Source organism: Arachis ipaensis, chromosome B04, assembly GCF_000816755.2.
Source record: "Arachis ipaensis cultivar K30076 chromosome B04, Araip1.1, whole genome shotgun sequence".
NCBI lineage: Eukaryota > Viridiplantae > Streptophyta > Magnoliopsida > Fabales > Fabaceae > Arachis > Arachis ipaensis.
Genome location: NC_029788.2, coordinates 20,490,426 through 20,509,447, shown reverse-complemented (window position 1 = coordinate 20,509,447; position 19,022 = coordinate 20,490,426). Strand labels below are relative to the sequence as shown.

At 35.0% G+C, this 19,022-nt stretch overlaps 2 protein-coding genes across 4 annotated transcripts; one reads left to right on the top strand and one right to left on the bottom strand.

The window, feature by feature from the left end:
• LOC107639096 lies at positions 11,515–14,988 on the top strand. 3 transcript variants are annotated; one of them, XR_002360833.1, is made up of 4 exons: positions 11,519–12,392; positions 12,599–12,703; positions 13,778–13,877; positions 14,686–14,988. XR_002360833.1 is itself a non-coding variant. In XM_021120952.1 (2 exons), exon 1 carries the CDS (start codon positions 11,592–11,594, stop codon positions 12,384–12,386), a length of 795 nt encoding a protein of 264 aa, XP_020976611.1. In that variant the 5' UTR covers positions 11,515–11,591; the 3' UTR covers positions 12,387–12,392; positions 13,778–13,863. The 3 variants fall into 3 exon arrangements, 1 of the variants encoding a protein (XP_020976611.1); XR_002360832.1 differs by lacking the exon at positions 14,686–14,988 and having other exon boundaries at positions 11,517–12,391; positions 12,597–12,703; positions 13,778–13,863; XM_021120952.1 differs by lacking the exons at positions 12,599–12,703; positions 14,686–14,988 and having other exon boundaries at positions 11,515–12,392; positions 13,778–13,863.
• Positions 13,115–18,772, bottom strand: LOC107639095 (vacuolar-sorting receptor 6). The gene is made up of 13 exons (XM_016342513.2): positions 18,237–18,772; positions 16,859–17,551; positions 16,532–16,620; positions 16,316–16,385; positions 16,140–16,223; positions 15,963–16,039; positions 15,789–15,870; positions 14,612–14,694; positions 14,428–14,491; positions 14,212–14,340; positions 13,759–13,862; positions 13,543–13,657; positions 13,115–13,445 (listed from the first exon to the last, which is right to left on the bottom strand). Exons 1-12 carry the CDS (start codon positions 18,739–18,741, stop codon positions 13,544–13,546), a joined length of 2,094 nt encoding a protein of 697 aa, XP_016197999.1. The 5' UTR covers positions 18,742–18,772; the 3' UTR covers positions 13,115–13,445; position 13,543.

Below are 19,022 nucleotides of genomic sequence, written 5' to 3'. Positions count from 1 at the left end.
AGAACTACTTTAATTAATTCATATCTCATCTATATTTTAAAACAAAAAAGCTCTACATCCATGTAAAAAATACATGGATGTTATCCAAGTAACTTTCTCCACACACGCGTTCCCTCACCCCACAGTCGTTTGTTATACACGCGCTTCATATAACGTATATAACATAAACCTTTTCTTCGTGATAAACTTTTCTCAACGTAGACCTTGTTCTCTTCTCACATTTTTGTTCTTCTTCTTCTTCTGCTTCTTCTTCAACCTAATAAAATTCCTTGTTCTCTGCATGATGGATCTGGATTGACTTTGACGTAATTAGCTTCGTCGTTCTTCTTCTTCTTCTATGTTTTTTTTCTTCGATATGGAGTTTTGAATTGAAACAATGAATGAATCAACTTCAAATCAGTTGAATGAGTGCGATTTGGATTATTCTTCGGAAACGCATCAATTTGATGATGTTTGGATTATTGAATTTTGAATCGAATTGAATAGACGGAGGTGATCTAAATCTGAATTGAATTGAATTGATACTATCTAAATTGTAGATAGAGTTGTTTCAAATTTGGTTTTGTATAATGGATTATCTTTCGTTTACTATTAGTAACGTTTCGGTTCGGTAAGTTTTATAGAATTGTTTTACTATTAATGACGTTTTCTGTTCATGGTGTAGACCAGCTGTGTTGTGGATGAAAGATTTGTCTCAAAGGTGGGGATAATTTTTGAGACACTAGAAGAAGCTACAAAGTTCTATAAACATTATTCCAAACTTACTAGTTTTTCTACCAAAATAAAGAACACGACTCGGGATGGAGACAAAATTAAGAGTCAACTAATTGTATGCACCAGAGAGGAGAGGTGGAAATCCAAGATATCTCCAACTCTGAAGACAAACCCTTCAGCTGGGTTAAACTGTCCAGCTAGGATTTAAGTACACATAATGAAGGACGTCGGTGTTTGGACAATTTCCATAGTTGTTCTGAATCACTCACATCCTTGCTGTCCAGAATGGGCAGAGATGCTCAAACAACACAGGGAGCTTAGCATGTTTGTGCGTTGCACCATTGAAACCCACGAGGAAGCCAGAATCAGATCGAGCAAAACTTACCAATCATTTGTGGCAGCAGCTGGCAGCCACCGTGAACTAGGTTTTATAGAAAAAGACGTAAGAAATTACATCACAAGGGAAGTACGGAATATTTTCGAAGAAGACGATGCCAAAGAATTTGGGAAGTACCTACTAAGAATGAAAGAGAAGAACCAAAATTTCTTTTTCGACCTTGAAGGCGATCACTGCATTAAACATGTATTCTGGGCCGATGCAAGAAGCAGGGCTACATTTGAGTATTTCAGAGACGTGGTTTCATTTGACACCACCTATAATACAAACATGTATTTCGTTCAGTGACATATATTTTCATGTTCATTGAATGTATATCTTTCGGTTCACCATGGACTGGGTGCGCTTATTTATGCAGGTACAATTTGGTTTAGGTTTTTTGTTGGCGTGAATCACCACAGCCAGTTGACATTTCTCGGATGTGCGCTGATAAAAAATGAGGACATTCAATCATTTAAATGGCTATTTGAGTGTTGGCTATGTTGCATGGGAGGGAAGGCACCAAAAGGCATTCTTACCGATCAATGCGCATCGATTCAAAGGGCAATTGAGCTATGCATGCCAACAACAATTCACCGCTGGTGTATCTGGTACATCATGAAGAAGATCCCAAACAAACTAAATGGCTACAAGGGACACATCGATATTGAACAAGAGATGAGTTATGTTGTTTGGAACTCGTACACAAAAGACGCATTTGATAGAAACTGGAACGATTTCCTCACAAAGTATGGCCTCGGAGGCAACAAGTGGCTTTCAGGTAATTAAGGTTTCAATTCGAATTATTTTCATCCTCATATTTTTTTTCCTGAATCATGCATTGTTTTCGGTTCATCACACCTTATAGGTTCGGTTTGTTTTGCAGAGCTGTACAAGGATCGGCATATATGGATTCCAGTTTACTTGGATCACCACTTCTGGGCCGGGATGAGAAGCACACAAAGGAGCGAAAGGATGCATTCATTTTTCAACAAGTTCATCAGACGGAATAGCTCCTTGAGATAATTCATGAAGCAATACAACAATTTCCTAGCAAGCAGAGAGAGAATTTGATACTGCAGATTTTCACACCGTGATACTGTGCGCAACAAAATCAGCAATAGAGGCACAATTTCAGCATCTATATACCTATGAGAAGTTCAAGAAAGTTCAAGTTCAATTCAGAGGTAAAGTGAATTGTATCACAAGATCAATGCATTCCACCCTAGATTTCACAACATATGAAGTCATAGAGCAGGTTTCCAACTCCACATTCAACAAGTTTGTCGTCACCTACGATGCAGTACCACGAGATGTAAAGTGCCATTGCTTGCTGTTTGAGTCTAGGGGCATATTGTGCCGCCATTCCCTAAGCGTCCTTTGCTTTGAGCGAGTGGATAGTGTGGCACCGAAATACATATTGGAATGCTGGAGAAAGAACATAAAGAGGAGGCATACACACATCAAGAGCAGCCAAGATGAACCTCTACTGGAGCCGAAAAGTAAGAGATTTAATGAATTGGTGTTTCGGTCGCACAATATATGTGAATTTGCATCTGAATCTGAAGAGTTGACCGGAATTCTACACCGAAGATTTGACAAGGTCATGACAGAGATGAAAGAATATCAAGAGAGAAGCAAAGGAAAAAGTTTGTTAACGCACGAAGAAGCGACGTTAAGCAATGTGAATGACCTTCAAAGCCCACCACGTGTCAAAACAAGAGGTCGGCCCAAGAACAGACTTGGATCAAACCTAGAAAAAAGATCTCAAATGCCATGAAGAAAAAGAAAAAGACAGCTCCAAGCGAGGTAAAATTGACTTGCTTTTGATTAGTTAAAAATTCAATTGTTCATTTTTCTAATATACAATTAATTATGTCTTTTGTAGTTGAACCTTTTAGACTCCGCATCATCGATTCAGTCAAGCTCCACTCTTTACAATGCACCAGATATGAATTATCCAAGAGAGGATTGTACAAGTTTTAGTTTTTATTAATGTAAATTTTTGTCCACCCATGAGTAAATTTCGGTTCACCATGGTTATAGCAGGGTTAATTTCTGACTGTTGTTAGTCTTTAATAAATAGTCACTTTTTTTTTGTCAAATTCTATATTGATATATGCAGTTTTCCGATTCGTTTAGTGTATTAATTTCTAAGTTGAATAATTAGAATTTGTTTTGAGAAACGGGAATCAGGTGTAGTGCTAGTTACATTTTTCTTGTGATTAATTAAACAAAAATTATTAAAAAAATCTAAAAGAGTAACATAAATATTTTTAACTTACATTGGTGGAGTTTTAAAACTCTTTCTTGGATGAATTTTCAGGGTTTAGGATTTTAAGTTTAGGGTTTTAGGGGTTTAGGGTTTATGGGTTCATGGTTCAGGGTTCAGTGTTCAGGGTTTAGGGTTTATGGGTTCAGGGTTCAGTGTTCAGGGTTTAGAGTTTAGGGTTTAGTGTTTAGGGTTTAGAGTTTAGGGTTCAGTGTTCAGGGTTCAGTGTTCAGGGTTCAGGGGTTTAGGGTTTAGGGCATAGGGTTTAGAGATTCGGGTTTAGGGGTTCAGGATTTAGGGTTCAGGGTTCAGGGTTCAGGGTTCATGGGTTCAGGGGTTTAGGGTTTAGGGTTTAGGAATTAGGGTTTAGAGTTTAGGGTTTTAGGGTTTTAGGGGTTTAGGGTTTAGTGTTTAGGGTTTTAGGGGTTTATGGTTTAGGGTTTTAGGGGTTTAGGGGTTTTAGGGTTTTAAGTTTAGGGTTTAGGGGTTTAGGGTTCAGGTGTTTCTGAAACTGAATATTGATAGAAACATTTTTTTTGTAATTAGCTCTCAGAATTTTTCTACAGTGTGTTTGTAACTTTCGGTTGGGCTAGTGTATTAATTTCGGTTCATTGTGTTTTTTTGGTGTTACTAATGTATTGGTAAATATACTGATTGCAATCACTAAGAACCTTGAATAAAACAACAGCCAGACAGTTCCAAGAGATTTATAAATTAACATCTCAGATGAGTACATTGAATACATTGAAAAAAGTATTGATATTAATATTAGATACATAGATTAGCATTTACATTAATATTCACATATATACATTGAAAGAAGCATTGTTTGCTTTTTTAAACAAGTTAAACAAAATATTGTCAAATACAACTAGTGAATCACAGTATATCTTATTTACTATCTAAATTTCTAGATGTGAATTTACAATAAGGGCTGGAGAGGGCAGCAGATAGCTTTGGCAGTCTTATTGCTTCAGATTCCCAAATCACTTGCTCTCTGATTTGTTCATTTCATGCAACAGAAGATTTGGACCATATTGGGACCTGAAGTCATCAATCTCTTCCTACATTTCAATTGAAAGGAATTAGTTACATAACAAATGAACCCAACTGAAATAAGAAAAGAAAGTTTATTAATTTAGAAAGTACTTACTTGTGTCCAAGCTCTATATTTATATCTCTTCCCGCTTTTGATCTTTCGTGGATCAATTGTTTCGAGTCATTTCATGATGTATATTCCACAATCATAGCTAAGCAAGAATTGAGTATAATACGATTAATAGTATACAAAATAAAATACATTAAATATAGCACTATAGAAGAGAAAGATTCTTACTCTGTACGTTGACCATTCAGTTGGATATACTCTGCTTCTTTTCCCAGCCCATCTTCCATTAAGGGTTCCGCCCCAGTGTAAACCCTCATCTGAGAAATTATTAATCCCTGAAAGGGACACAAAAATTTAAAAAAGAAAGTGTCAATGGTGAATCGAACTCATTTCATGTACTAAATTATTTGAATAATTTACAAGAAAAATAACTTACAACAAATTTGTTCAGCATCACTCTTGATTCAGATATATATTTTTTCGGCTTATTGATAGGGTCAAACACATAGAATTTCTTTTTCTTGACATCAGCGATCCACAACCACCAATGAGCTCCGTTGCAAATTGGCACAAATAGCTGAATTGTGGGTAAATGATAGAATATTTCAGTGGAAATAAATAACAAATGAGAGAATTATTAAAGAATTTTTAGAAATTACAACTTACAAATGGATGTGAAGCAAGTTTTCTTTTGTCAAAAAATTGGCGGTGGTGGGCATACTGCTCAATATCAAACCGGTATGCCTTGTTTGTCGTTTTATCAACGTACTCCACGCCATGTATCCCAACATAAAATTATGCAAAACGAAGATCAGTTAAATCAAATTTCCACCAAACCAAACACAATTCATATGCTGAATATGATGTGAAAAATATTCAATCATGAAGAAAAAAGTTTTCTTCATGCAAAAGAACTCAACAGAACACATAAGATTCAGGTGAACCAATATTAACATTCTGACTAAACCGAACATGAATCAGCAGTGAATAAGAAATTTAGCTTACCACAATATCTAGCGGCACAATGTATATTTGTTCCTGATACCACCGAACTTTGATTTGGTTGAGAATCATGCTATGTATACTGGCAACCTACACGAAGAAAAGTTATGAGATATACTGTATAAGAGTGTTTAGAAAAATTATTATTGTTAAAGCAATTGGGAAAGAATTTACCGAGGCATGCACTTGTTCTTTGGGCATTAGAGACATGAAATATTCTCTTAACCTCTCATAAAGCGCCTCATATTTCAAGACGAATATTGCATCATATTTATTGCTACTATCTTTTGTCTTTTTTACATGTGTCATCCAATGATAACATTTTTCGATCAACTCCTTTGAGATTTTTATTTCTTTTTCCGGAGTTTTTAAAACTGCAACAGCTGGCAAGGGTGACTCGGAAGTTGTTGCTTCAGCAAACTTTAATGCTGTCGTTACTCCAGCATCTACAACCGCCTCTGTCAGGACTTCAAGCTATGAAACAGGTGGCTTAGAGGGATCAGTTGGTTGAGATTCTTGTGGACTTATCCCAAGGTTAAAGGAAGGCATATCATCTTCCCTTTGGCTAGGTTGCTGTTCTTCTTCCACAGGGCTACTGCATTAAACAGATAATAGTTCAAAAACAACTCATTAAATTAATAAAAAGAACTTTTATGTGCAACTTACTCATCATAAAAAATTTCATAGAAATAGTCGTCTTTCAATAATTCTTCAATAACAGAACTCGTAAGAGACAACGCAAGTTTTGGCTCTATTTTTCTCGGTGAAGATATTTCGACAGCCTGCTTTTTAGGTTCCGGAGGGTAGCTGTAAGAAACAGAAGAGATAAAACTTACAATTAAAACATGTAGTGAAGTGAAATTATTGGGATTTGTATAAGCAGTTAAACTTACACATTAACATCTACTTCTTCTTCTGATTGCTGCACTGTTGCTTCTTTGTTGGGCTGGTGCTGTGGTTCCAGAGGGCTGCTGCAGTAATAGATTTTGAAGTGATTTAAAATAACCCTAAATCCTGAACACATTATCTATCAAGTGATTTAAAATAACCAAATTCACTGAACCTAAATTAAGTAATGTGGTGAATAATGGAAAAACTTATAATTCAGGTGGTTGTTGTTGTTGTTGTTGTTGTTGTTGTTGTTGTTGTTATTTTTTGTAGGGATGCTGCATTAAACAGCAAATATTTCAGTAATGATTTAAAATTACCAAGCCCACAGAATCGAACAAGATTCATGTGGTGAATAAATATTTATAAACTTACTCTTTATCAGAGGTTTGTTTTGTTTGACTTTCTGGAGGGACATAGATAAATTCATCATTGATCAACTCTTCCTGAAGAAAACTTGGAAGAGACAATGAAAGAGGATTTCTAAAGAATGTAAACAAGGAAGAAGTTAATGTTGAATAATTAGAATTTGTTCTAAGAAACGGGAATCCGCACATTGAAAGCTCACATTTTCAAAGTTCAGAATGAGTTTCTTGTTGAACCTGAATGATTTGTAGCTCAGAATTGGGTGTAGCGCTAGTGACATTTAAACACGTTTTCCGCGAGATTAATTAAACAAAATTTAATTACCTAAATATGATAGAGTAACATAAATATTTGTAACTTACACTGGTGAACTTTTTAAAGTCTTTCTTGGATGTATTTTCTTTTTTCTAAAATATTTTACCGTGGATTCTGGGGTATTTTTCCTAAAAAAAAGATACAAATTAAAAATAGAAACCAAGATTAAAAGTAGAGATCTAGAAACACATCAAATTCTTTTTTGGAAACCACCGAACCGAAAGTAAAGAGTGCAACAAACCTGGTTTTGTCTTGGGCATTTACAGACGGTGCACAGCTTTCCTGAGTCTGCAAGAGTGGTTCACTTCTGAGATTTATAGTTGGCAGTCTAACCAAGATAAATAAATATTATTAATTGAATATAGAGGAATTACAAAAAGTTCTAGCAAAAGTAAGCAAAAAAAGGAAAAGAACTTGGTATAAGAAATTGAATCTTACGTCTGAGAGGATTCATTTCGTGCCTCTGTTGAGGCAAACTGATCCGGAGCAATGTGTGTTGACTGAGCTCCATCATTTCTTTTTTTTTTTTTTATCTCTTTTCTCTTATCGTCTCCAACGCTTGCCTTCTTCTTTATGTAGCGTTGTCTTTTGCTTGTTCAGTTCTGAAAGTTCATAAAATAAGTATCAATACACCTAAAACGAAAGTATCAATAAAAGAAAATCTGATTCGAGAAACTTACTCCTTGTCAAATTGGGTTTGTTTTTTTGCCACCTTTTGCGGTTGTTTTCTTTTTATTATGGGTGTTTTCTTAATTTCTTTTTCTCTGCAAGACAGACAAACACATCGAATTTATAACCGAGAAAAATATAAGCAAGAACAAGAAAATAACAATCAATTCAACCAAACTGACAGACACCACCGAACCGAAAATAATTAAAAAGCAGAACCGAAAATTAGAAGACTACTGAACCGAAAGAAATTCATTTGCTGAACAATACTTACTGGCTTTCATATTTGCTTGTGCTCTTTGAATTTGTCGGCACAGGCTTCATTTTTTTGTTTGTTTTTTAACCACCTTCGGTGGTTGTTTTCTTTTCTTTGTTTCGGTTTTTTCGATTTCTTCTTCTTTGCAATACATAAGAACAAGTGTATAAGAACAAATTTAAGAAAATACAAGTTAAATGAAATCAATATGAACATTAAACTTACCGATTTTCGGATTCACTTTTGCTTTTTGAATCCGTGGGAATGCTTTCAGTTTCACTTGTTGATTGTGAATCCTTCTCAACAAGCACCTTCTTTTGTCTTGCTCTCTTTGCCGGTGGTGTTTTGTCAGATTTAGATTGAGATTCAAATTTGGAAAATCTTTCTTCTTCCGAAGAAGAATCCAGATTGACAATTTTCTTTTTTATTTTCTTTCCTTTTTCTTTTTTATCCAACTTCCTTGTTTCTGTTTTTTCATTCTCTTTTTCTTTTTTGTACAGAAGTCCCTAAAACAGAAACAAGGACTCAATTATTTAATGAAAAATACAATAACAACCATTTAATCAACATGAGCAACCCACTTTACCGAATGATACTAATGTGCTGAATAAAAAGCCATAAAACATGATAATTATTTAATAATCAAAGAAATATTTTTGCATGCACAAGGACTCAATTGAACACAGTAACAATCAGGTGAAGCAATGGGAGCGGTCCCACCGAACCGAAAAAGGTTCATATGGTGAACAATTACCAGTAGGACAAATAAATTAATTATAACCTAAAATAGAGTTTATTTAGTTAGTAGAGTATTTTAACAACATTTGAAACCAAATTTTAGGAAAAAATTAGTAGAGTATTTACCAATGTTTCTATTGCTTCTCTAGAAATCCGTTCAAGCATCATTTTCTTTGTCCAATGGGCCACCCAAGGTGCTGGGGGAGCATCAGGTGCGAACGGGCGAGGAAACTTGGTTTCGTGAAAGTATATCAACATCAACACAAAAACACAGCCATCAATAGACTGTTTCCTCCCCTTTCTCTTGTTTTCAACTCCTTTTATCAAGAAGTTGAGCACATGTTTTGCCCAATTCCATTCCAGAATGTTGTCCACATGAAAGATCGATGGCTTATGGATTGGGGAGGCCACACTTACTTTTGTGGGCAACAAGAAGTACTTTTGTATGAAAACAACAAAAGTCCTCTTGAATTTTTTTCGGTTCTCCTCTCCTTCTACGCTCATATCCAGCATATTCCTTGTCTTCTGGATTCAGGTTATTGTAATCAACCTTATCATCAAAATGATTCCCTACAATCTTTTAGTAACAAAAATCAGTCAAAAAGACTCAGTTTAATTTTCTGTAAACCAATAAACTAAAAATAAACAGTAAGTGGAAAGTGTATTACCTCCGTTGGTTATGTCCAGGGCAGCTGCTACTTTCTGAGAAGTTATGTATATTCTGCCCTGGAGAGTTTTCAAGCATCCTTTCTCTTCATCAAAGTGATTAATCAATTCTCTCAACAGGGCATGAGAGACATTCATTTCTGAGACATGTGCCAGGGCACCAAATCCCATTTCTTCCACTATATCTTTCTTTTCTTGAGTCATATCCCTGTACACTGTTGCCATTGCCTTTGTTTGACATCTGCAATAATGAGTTTTCTGCAAGTTTTATAATACAAAATAGATATTATTCGAATGAAAGCGGATAAATATATTTAATGTGCTTACATTATAGTGCGGCTTCTCCTTCATTGTTGCCATTGTCTTGTTCTGTTTTGCTGTAAGGAAAAAGGTTGGTCAATACTTCACTCAATACACCAATAAACACAAGTATGTATATCTTAATCAAGTCAATTAAAAGCCACCGAACAAAGCAAAAGGAAGCCACCGAACCGAATAAAATTCATTTGGCCAAATTTAAAAATATCCACAAAATTTATTCCAAAATCCTAGTTATACTACTGTAAAAATTCAATCATAGTATTTCAAGAATGCCACCAAACCGAACAATGTTCATGTCAAGAATAAATCGTTTTCAACTTTTAATCATCAAGAATAGTATTTCTACATGCAAAAAAAGTACTGAATAGAGTAACAACCAATTTCAAAGCGCTAGTTACATTGTCTACTGAACTGAATAAAAACAACAATAAATTTCATTCCAAACCCTAGTTATAATGTAGAAATGCATTCACAATAGTTCGATATACTAAACGAAGAAAATCAATTCAGTAAACCTAAAATGCAACTAGGAGAAATGCGACATTGCAAGAATTCATATGAACAGAAGTTTTTCTCATACCTTTGGTAGTCTGTGATGCTGTTTTCGTTATCTTTTGGTTGTTCATTGCTAAATCTTCTCGCGATTATGCTGCAGTAGTGGTTTTCGCAGAGAACATGACTAAAGTTTGAGTGATTTTGAGAGAGATTCGAAGAGACAGAGCGGTTTCGTATGTATTGAAGAAGAATGAACGTTTTTTCATAATGAAGCGCGAATGAAGTAGTCGTTTCTTTGTATGGGGCGCGTGAAAGTCATGTTTTTTTTTATGAGATTGGAAGCGCATTAGTTGTTTTGGGTTTGGGCCAACTTGATTACATGGTTACATGGATGTGTAGCAGGCCCGATTTTAAAATTTAAACTAATAACTAATAAAATTCGGTTATGTTTGTTATTATTTGTCATTCTACCAATGAAAACGTTTTGATTAATATGGAAGATAGACGGATTTTAACGAGCAGTTTTAACTCAAGTTGCGTGCCCATTTAAACACGTAATTTAAAACTATCTATTTAAAACGATCAAATAATGTAATTTGAAACTACCATCACATTATTTTCTAAAAACCATCTCATTTAAATTAGTACTAAAAAAAATAAAAACATAAAAAAATTAAAAATTTTAATAAACAAAATTTAAACGATATATAATTTAAATTTAAAAATTTTAATATAATTTGAACATTTTAAATAATAAAATACATGAAAAATCTTATAAAATTTGTTATATTAAATTGGCAGTTTTAAATTATGTAACTTGAGTTAAAATTGATTTATAGAGTAATAACATGAGAAAGTTATTAGTTTAAATGTTAAAATATAGATGAGATAGCCAATGAGTTATAATTCAAATGGCATATCCTCCCCATACTCAATTAAGAGGTATCAAATTTAATTTTTTAAATCGATTTAAAATTATATTTTAATACCGTTTTATTATTTTAAAAATGATACTTTTATACCGTATTTTATTTATATTATAAACGAAATCTGTGGAGTATATCAACTTCCAATACGTGTTTAAAATTTTTTACATATTTTATTTACAGTAAACAAAATATATTAAAATTATTTCGTTTACACTATAAACAAAATATGTAATACGATATAATTTTGTAAAAATACTACAAATTATTTATATTCGTAAATAATACATTTATTTAATTTATATAAAAAAATCCCAAAGTCTGGAAATGGTCTTACCGGAAAGCAAATTAAGCGGAAATTAATTAAAAATTTTAAATAGATCCCTTCGAAAAAAAAAGAAAAAGGAGTTTAAAACACAGATTCATTTTAGTTTTAGACTTTTAGTAGTGACAACTGAGTGACTGACAAGTGAGTAGCAATGGCGAGGAGCAGCAAAATGAGTTTCCTCCAACGCCTTCTTCACGGTCCCTCCAAATCCCCATTTCTCACACCACCATCACCACACTATTCAACCTCTTATTCTTATTGTTCAAAGCAAGAAAGTTCCCATCCCCAAACACGTCCTTATCCTCCTCTAACACAACAACAACTCTCCAATCTCAACCACCTCCTCCCCCGCCTCCTCTCTCAACCGGACCACCTCCCCACCGCCCTCCGCCTCACCTCCGCCGTCCTCCACACCACTACTCCTCTCCACGCTCTCCCTCTCTCCCCACTTATTCACTCCCTCACCTCCCACCCGGACACCTCCCCTACCTTCTCCCTCCTCACGCGCCTTCGCCACGCGCCTCAAATCCACCACCACATTTCCCCAATCGCCCTCATGCTCCTCACTTCCTACTTCAACAACCGCATGTGCAAGCCCGCCCTCGCCGTCTTCCGCTGGCTCCGCCGCCCTGACTCCCCCTCCCCCCCGACCAGGCAGGTCTACGAGGTCGTCGTCGAAGGTCTTTGCAGGAACGGATTCGTGTTCGAGGGTTTATCGGCGGCGAGGGACATGGTGGTGGCTGGCGAGGGGGTGGCTTCTTCTTGTGGCGGCTTGAGGGAGTGGATTTATCGGGGGATGTTGAAGGAGGCGAGGGTGGAGGATGCGGTGGAGTTGAACGATGCAATTTTGGGATTCGAGAAATGCGGCGGCAGTGATGATGAGGAAGAATCTAAGGAGAGGGTTTTGGCGGTGCTGGAACGCGTCATTGCTCGGTGGAATGAGTAGAAACAGGTAAGGTGTTACTGTTAATTAGATAAGAATGAATGTTTGTTGCATGATTAGATTAAAAATGCTTAGCTGAAATTACTTAGTTGTTATTGTTGATTTGTTAGGAATTCTTAATGGCAACTTTTTAAGCCAAGAGCAATGTTTTTAGGGTTTGTACTATAAGATAAAATTGTTGTTTGTACCAAGTGAATGGGTGTTTTTATTTTCAGTTCATTGTTTGAAAAGAAACAAACTAAAGAAGCATCAAAGTGGTAAAGAATGGACTTTGAAATGTGAAGGAAAAACCAATTGGAGATATTGATCCTTCAACTAAGGTATGTCAACTTTACACATGCCAATAGCATCGATTATTTTCAGATAAACAGTATCATTTTATGTTCGTACCAATAACCATAAGTCTATCATAAGATTGTTCTACTTGTTCGTTTGGCAAAGGTCTAATGTTCTAAATCACTGCTGCAAAAACACCAGCAATGATTTTGAAAAGAATTTCTTCTCCAATTGAAGTTGGTAATGCATGCTTACAAGTGCCCCGTTTCTCATGCCTTCAGTTTCCTCCCTTTGCTACACTTTTTCACTGTCACGAATGAAGAGCTCTGAGTAATACTAGATTAATGGTAAAAGGGATAGCCATCTGGTCATTACCCCATAAGAGCATACAAGATGTTATACCTTATTACCATCATCTACTGCAAAATGCTGAGTGAAATATTGATTGGTGAACTACAGTAGATGATTATATTTTAAGACCATGCAAAAGAACCAAAGTCTTTACTTGTATTGGGAAGTATCTATGTTGAATCCTGATACTAAAACAAGTGTGCCATTACATCTCAACAATTCTATTTACAAAAAACCAAAAACTAGATGGTATTCTAGGAAATATTTATGTATGCACGAAATAGTTTGCATAATTGCCCTACACTAAACTATAAAGTTGTGAACCATTCTTTGCTGTCAAGTCATGAATATCGCCAATCTTGCTCATATACCCCACCTCTCTGATTTGGATTTTACTGTGTGTAGCTCAATCATTTTGCCATTATTAGATTATGTCTGCAAAATGCAGATAGTAGTTAAGTAAGAAAATTTTGTTCTCCACCAAAGGAAAACTCAAAGCAAATTAATTGTAAGGCAAAGACAGAGTAAAAACCTTATACAGTGCCTTGTGACCGTAAAGGTTCAGTTTCGGCATGAGCTACATTATTTTGCTGGTCTAGTGGCATGTACTGGGACATGATAGCCATGATTTCCGAGTCCATGTAAGCCTACAAGAAGGTAGAGATAATTAAATGTGGAGCTTAACTTGGATCTCCAATTTAATGAGGATATTTTGTTTGCGCCATCTGTTTTCTGGAAATCAACTTACCCTGAGTCTGTATTTGTAGAATACATAACCGGCTAAACTGGCAGCTGCAACAACTGCTATCACCAAAAATGCGAGGAACCGCCCAAATCTTGATCCACTTCTTTCTGCATTGTTAACAGGCAAGTTTTTTATCATGTAAATTTACTGTCCTAAGGTGTTGAGTAAAATGAATCTGTGTTGAAATGATCTGTTTGTAGATTAGCTTAGCACACTATTGTGGTCATAATAACTAATCCACCTTTGAACAAAACATATAAGGATCCTACAGTAAGGAAAATCTGGCGCTTTTATTTTGAATGAATATGTAGTGCATTGGAAGCAATTGGTATTAGAGGTTTTAGACTGAATGTTTAATTAAGTACTAACTATTTTGTCACTTAAAAATCCATGTCTATAGTCTGATTCATTTAATCTGAAACTATAATCTTATTCGTGCTTAGCTTAGTATCTTACCAATACAAACATCTTGTTCCCTCATGTAAAGAAGATTTCCTTTGCATTTGCAATCATAGCTACCCCATGTATTCTTGCAGGTGCAGCCATCACACTGACAAGCGCTTCGGTCCTTGCATTCATCAACATCTATCAAACCAAAAGAGAAGTTTAAGAATAGAATTATATTCTTCCAAAATTAGTCATTTGAGTTGCATGAGTGGAAACAGATATTACCATCACATTTGTATCCATCCCCATGGAATCCAACTGGGCAACGACAACCATTTACTATAAATTCCTTTACACATAAACTGAATTCAGTAAGCTTTGAAGCATAACAAGGAAAGTGATTCAATAAATATTTACTATTTTATAACAACCAGAAACGTGAATAAGAGTTGGTTAAGCAGTACTAAACTGAGCAAGCTGAGAAAGTTAATTTGTTTTTAGTTTCTGACCAACAACCTCCATTGTTTATTGAACACCTTGCAGGTCCAAAAGCTGTAAAATAAGGCAAGGCAAGTCTCAGCAACACCATGAAAAAACTGGAATATCTCTTTGATTATCACAGATAAAACATGTAAGAAAACAAGTTTCCTCTTAAATAGGGAATGGAGATCATGTAATGAGTTTCTTCTTTTCTTGTTCTTCAGTAGTATGTTCACTCTATTATGTATTAACCGTGGACCCCCTGGATTAGATGTTTGAGCTTTGAATATTTTACTAATATTGACATACGAATGTTTTGTATTATTATAGAGCAAAACAGGACACCGAAAAAAAAAAGAGAAAAAACTGCAAGACAGAAATTTGAAAAATTTGTAGCGTAAATGAAGCGGAGCATAGATTTGTATACTATTAAGTTTAGTTTATTATATGGATTTAGCTAAAGCAAATCTTAATGTTACTAGTTAAGAAAATTTTTGTATAAGAAAATTCCAAAGTTAAATTCCCAATGTATTTAGACTATTTATTGTTCATTTATTAAAATTAAAATTCAAAAATTCCTTAAAAATGTTTACTAAACTTAAACATGTGCCTTAAGACATCTTTATTATATTTACTGTTAGAAATCTCACATTGTCTAATTAAAAAGAAAATCATTATCGTGTAAATTAAACAATGTGAATAGAATACATATAACTTAACTTGCACAACACAGGTATAAGGGTATTTATGCTAATAGAGGAAGAAAAACCTTAGAAAAATAGGTAATGTAGGACTTTTACAATAGGTCTCATAAACTAAAACTAAAACTGTTATATAAATCTATGCTCCTGCAAACCATTAGAACTAATTTAAACTTAAAATTTGAGTTTTTTTTTAATTATTATTTATATGCGAAATTGATGAAATAACACAATAGGATTATTGAACCCATGAAGCCGACCGTACCAGAAAAAAGGTTGGTTGACGGTTGTCGTTGTCAAACTAAACTAGCTATTTCCTTTTAATTTACAAATGTCTCTGTTTTCTTATGATGTCAACATAATCTTAAAGAAAAAGCTATGATTTCAAAACGAACTGAATTTTCTTAATAATTTTTTTAAAAAAAATGGAAGACCACGTTTGTTAGATTGGAAAAGAAGGCATACCTTCACATGATGTATAACCATCACCCTTATACTGGACACCTTTCACAACAGGGCACTCACAAACTCTTCCCCTAAAAGTATCCTGCCAACAAATCACACACACACATGGACAATGATATTTACATATAAATAATCTTTGAAGAAAGAAAAATGGTGGTTATGGATATTCCTTACTCTGCAAGCACTTATGTTAGCCCTCTCATCCTTCCAACATCCTCCATTTCTTTCAAGGCACTCATTAGTCTCAATATCTGATAAGCACATACAAACCAATATGACAAGTTTAGAAATCATACTTATGTTGATAAAATGGCGTGAAAACTTTTCATAACTCAAAAGTTTTACACCAACCTCCACTTAAACAAACTGGAGGTTCAGTAGTCTCCTCGAATCCAGCACATACAGCTTTTAGAACAGCAGATCTCTCCAATTTTCCTGAAAATTATAGTCGACGATAGAGCATACTTCACAATATTTGATTGAGAGTTAAGCAGAATGTCTGTGAAATAGGTATTTAAGTTACTAACCTCGATACTGGACATCGTTTATAACCAAAGTTGGCAAGATGGTGACATCGCCACGAGATCCATGCCCTATCTGAATTTCACAGATGAAAGAAAACTCCTCTAAATGTTATGGAATGAATGACCAAATCCATATATAAGGTTGTGTTATTTGATGGAAGATTTTAAGTTTTTACAAAGTTTTGAATTCAGATTTAAAGAGAAAGAAAAAAATGTGACCTGGCGTAGTTGCTCATTCTTTAGCACCTCATTCTCCACATCAGCTTCGGGGTCACCCATGCACTTTTTAATTTTCTCTATAGGCAAATCTGTTACATCCACACCATAATTTTAGTTATATACATTAGTATTGATAAAAAATGTCATCTGCATACTAAAAACTAACAATAAAAATCACTTATCAAATTAACCACTATTTATTTGTATGTTGTTTCACATATTTTTTATGTGTATTTTAGATTCTAACACTTATAACTGATTTGGTAGTTTATTTTTAGTGTACAAGATTAGTGTTGATTATAAAAGGCAAAAGCAGTAAGCATTTACCTAATGATTTCATGACATCTTCAGCACATTGTTTGGTGTATTTTTTCTCCTTCATAGAACACCTGATATGGAAATCTGTTACATAATCCCACCAAACCCAAGAACGGTTACTCTCATTGGCAACTCTATGAACGCACAACTGCCTCAAGTTTTCATACACCACATCCTTCCCTTCATATCCTTCTCCAAAATCCTTCTCCGGATCCGGCGCACAATACCTTCCATGATTTATACACTGAGATTTGCACTGTCTGCTCTCTACAAACGGCTTGGGACAAAACCAGGTTATGTAGTGAGGAGTGAACAATGTGTAGCCTCCCCTCTCAAGAATCTGAGCATGTCCTTTGAAATTCTTGACGAAATTCATCTGCTCTTCGCAGCGAGCGCCACACTCGTCGTTGCTGTTAGTCCATAGCTCATACTCCACTCTGTTGTCTGGGTGAGGCACTGATTCTCTCCAGTCAATTCTAAGCATGACTTCGTCTTTCTTGCTCAGTGCTTGCTTCAGCTCGTCGCCGAAGGATTTCTCGATCAGCGCCGAGGGGATTTGAATCTTCTCTATGTATCCATCTGCATCGTTGCTCTCTTCTGGAGAATCCATGGTTATTAGGGTCTCATCAATGCTGTCAGTTACTAACACTGCTGCAGCTCCAGCTATTTGAGCATGCCATACCTTCAACGCAAAGTAACACTCTGCCAGTGCCAAGTACAAATACATCATTCAAATAACTCTAAAGAGGTATTCCTCCGCAAGGAAGAGAATATAAGACAAGAGGACTTCTATACTATTAAAATTTATTATTTTTTATTATTAATTAGTTATCATCGTTTAAAAGTATGAGATAAAATATGTTGTTAAATTATTAAATTAAAGGAGTTAGATTAACGAAATTGAATTGATGGCTAAATAAGGTCAAAAACAATAAATTCTGATAGCTTGAAGCATTTCTTGTAATGTAATCCGGAAATGGGAGCAGGAGTTTAAATGAGATTAATTAATGAATTGTGTATGAACAAGAAATAAATATAAACAAAATTGAGGGCCAAAAGACAAAAAGGGAAATAGTATGAGACTTTAATTGTGGGACATACAATATTTTACGATAAACAAAAAGAGAAAACATTAAAGCAACAGGGGAAAAAAAAAAAGAAAAGAAAAAAAAGATTAATCGACAGATGCATAAATTATATCATCATCATTGATACAACAAATCACGAACCACTCTTATCTTTAGATATAACCAATCTCAGAAATCGCTAAAAGAAAACACAGGAGCATAGAGTTTCACATAAGAATGAAACTAGCATGTGGTGGATGAATGAAGTCAACGGTGATTGTAAAAAAAGTCAACGAAAAGAATGAAAAAGAAGTAGTTACCTCCACGATCAAGGAGAAGAATAGTGGGGCGATAAGAGTGAATCTTGAAAGGCTTATCACCTTCAAAAGGCTTACAACCATGAGAGTCTTTGTCAGGGTAGTGTACGGATCCCACTATGAATCCTCCGTAGTTAGGAACACCGAAGTTTCCTATGGCGCCGTCGTGCTTGGCCTTCATGGTGTGCGGAGACAGCACCGTGATGCTGCTCTTCTCCACCACGAACCTGCCATCAGCAACAAGAAGTAGGAAGAAGAAGAGCAGAAAGGGAAGAAAGTGAGGAAGCACCATGGATGAAGAAGTGTTGTTGTGTATGATAAAGAGAAGAGTTGAAGAATATATAAGAGAAGTAGTTGAATAAGGGTGGAGGTAGGTTTGTGTATCGTAATCGAAGGGTGAAGGGTAAAGGGTGTGACGTAAAGAGATGGTAAACGAAAGGTGAAAGGAAGAGAGTGGAGGTTCAGAGAACGAGCCAGGGGAACTACTATGCTCTTGTCTCATAGTCATAGGAGACACTGACCTATATATCTCAATTCTTGACCCAAATATTTTACAGACTCATTCCAGATTATATTACGAAAAAAGTCTGAAAAATTAAAAAAAATAAAAACTCAAAAAACAGCCAAATTTATTATTTTTTATTAGTATTTTTAGCCATTTCAATATAATTTATTCCGTTCATTAATCTAACAACCTATTTTTAACTTATATCTTTATATATTATTGACTAACTGCTGGATAAAAACAATATGTTCTAATAATTTTCTAATATTTTTAAAAAAAATTAA

Coding starts and splice junctions, on each gene's coding strand:
- LOC107639096 (XM_021120952.1), top strand. CDS start 11,592: ATGGCGAGGAGCAGCAAAATGAGTTTCCTCCAACGCCTTCTTCACGGT.
- LOC107639095 (XM_016342513.2), bottom strand. CDS start 18,741: ATGACTATGAGACAAGAGCATAGTAGTTCCCCTGGCTCGTTCTCTGAA. Junction 16,386..16,531: donor AGAATGAGCAACTACGCCAG/GTCACATTTTTT, acceptor TGTGAAATTCAG/ATAGGGCATGGATCTCGTGG. Junction 13,658..13,758: donor TCTACAAATACAGACTCAGG/GTAAGTTGATTT, acceptor ACCTTCTTGTAG/GCTTACATGGACTCGGAAAT.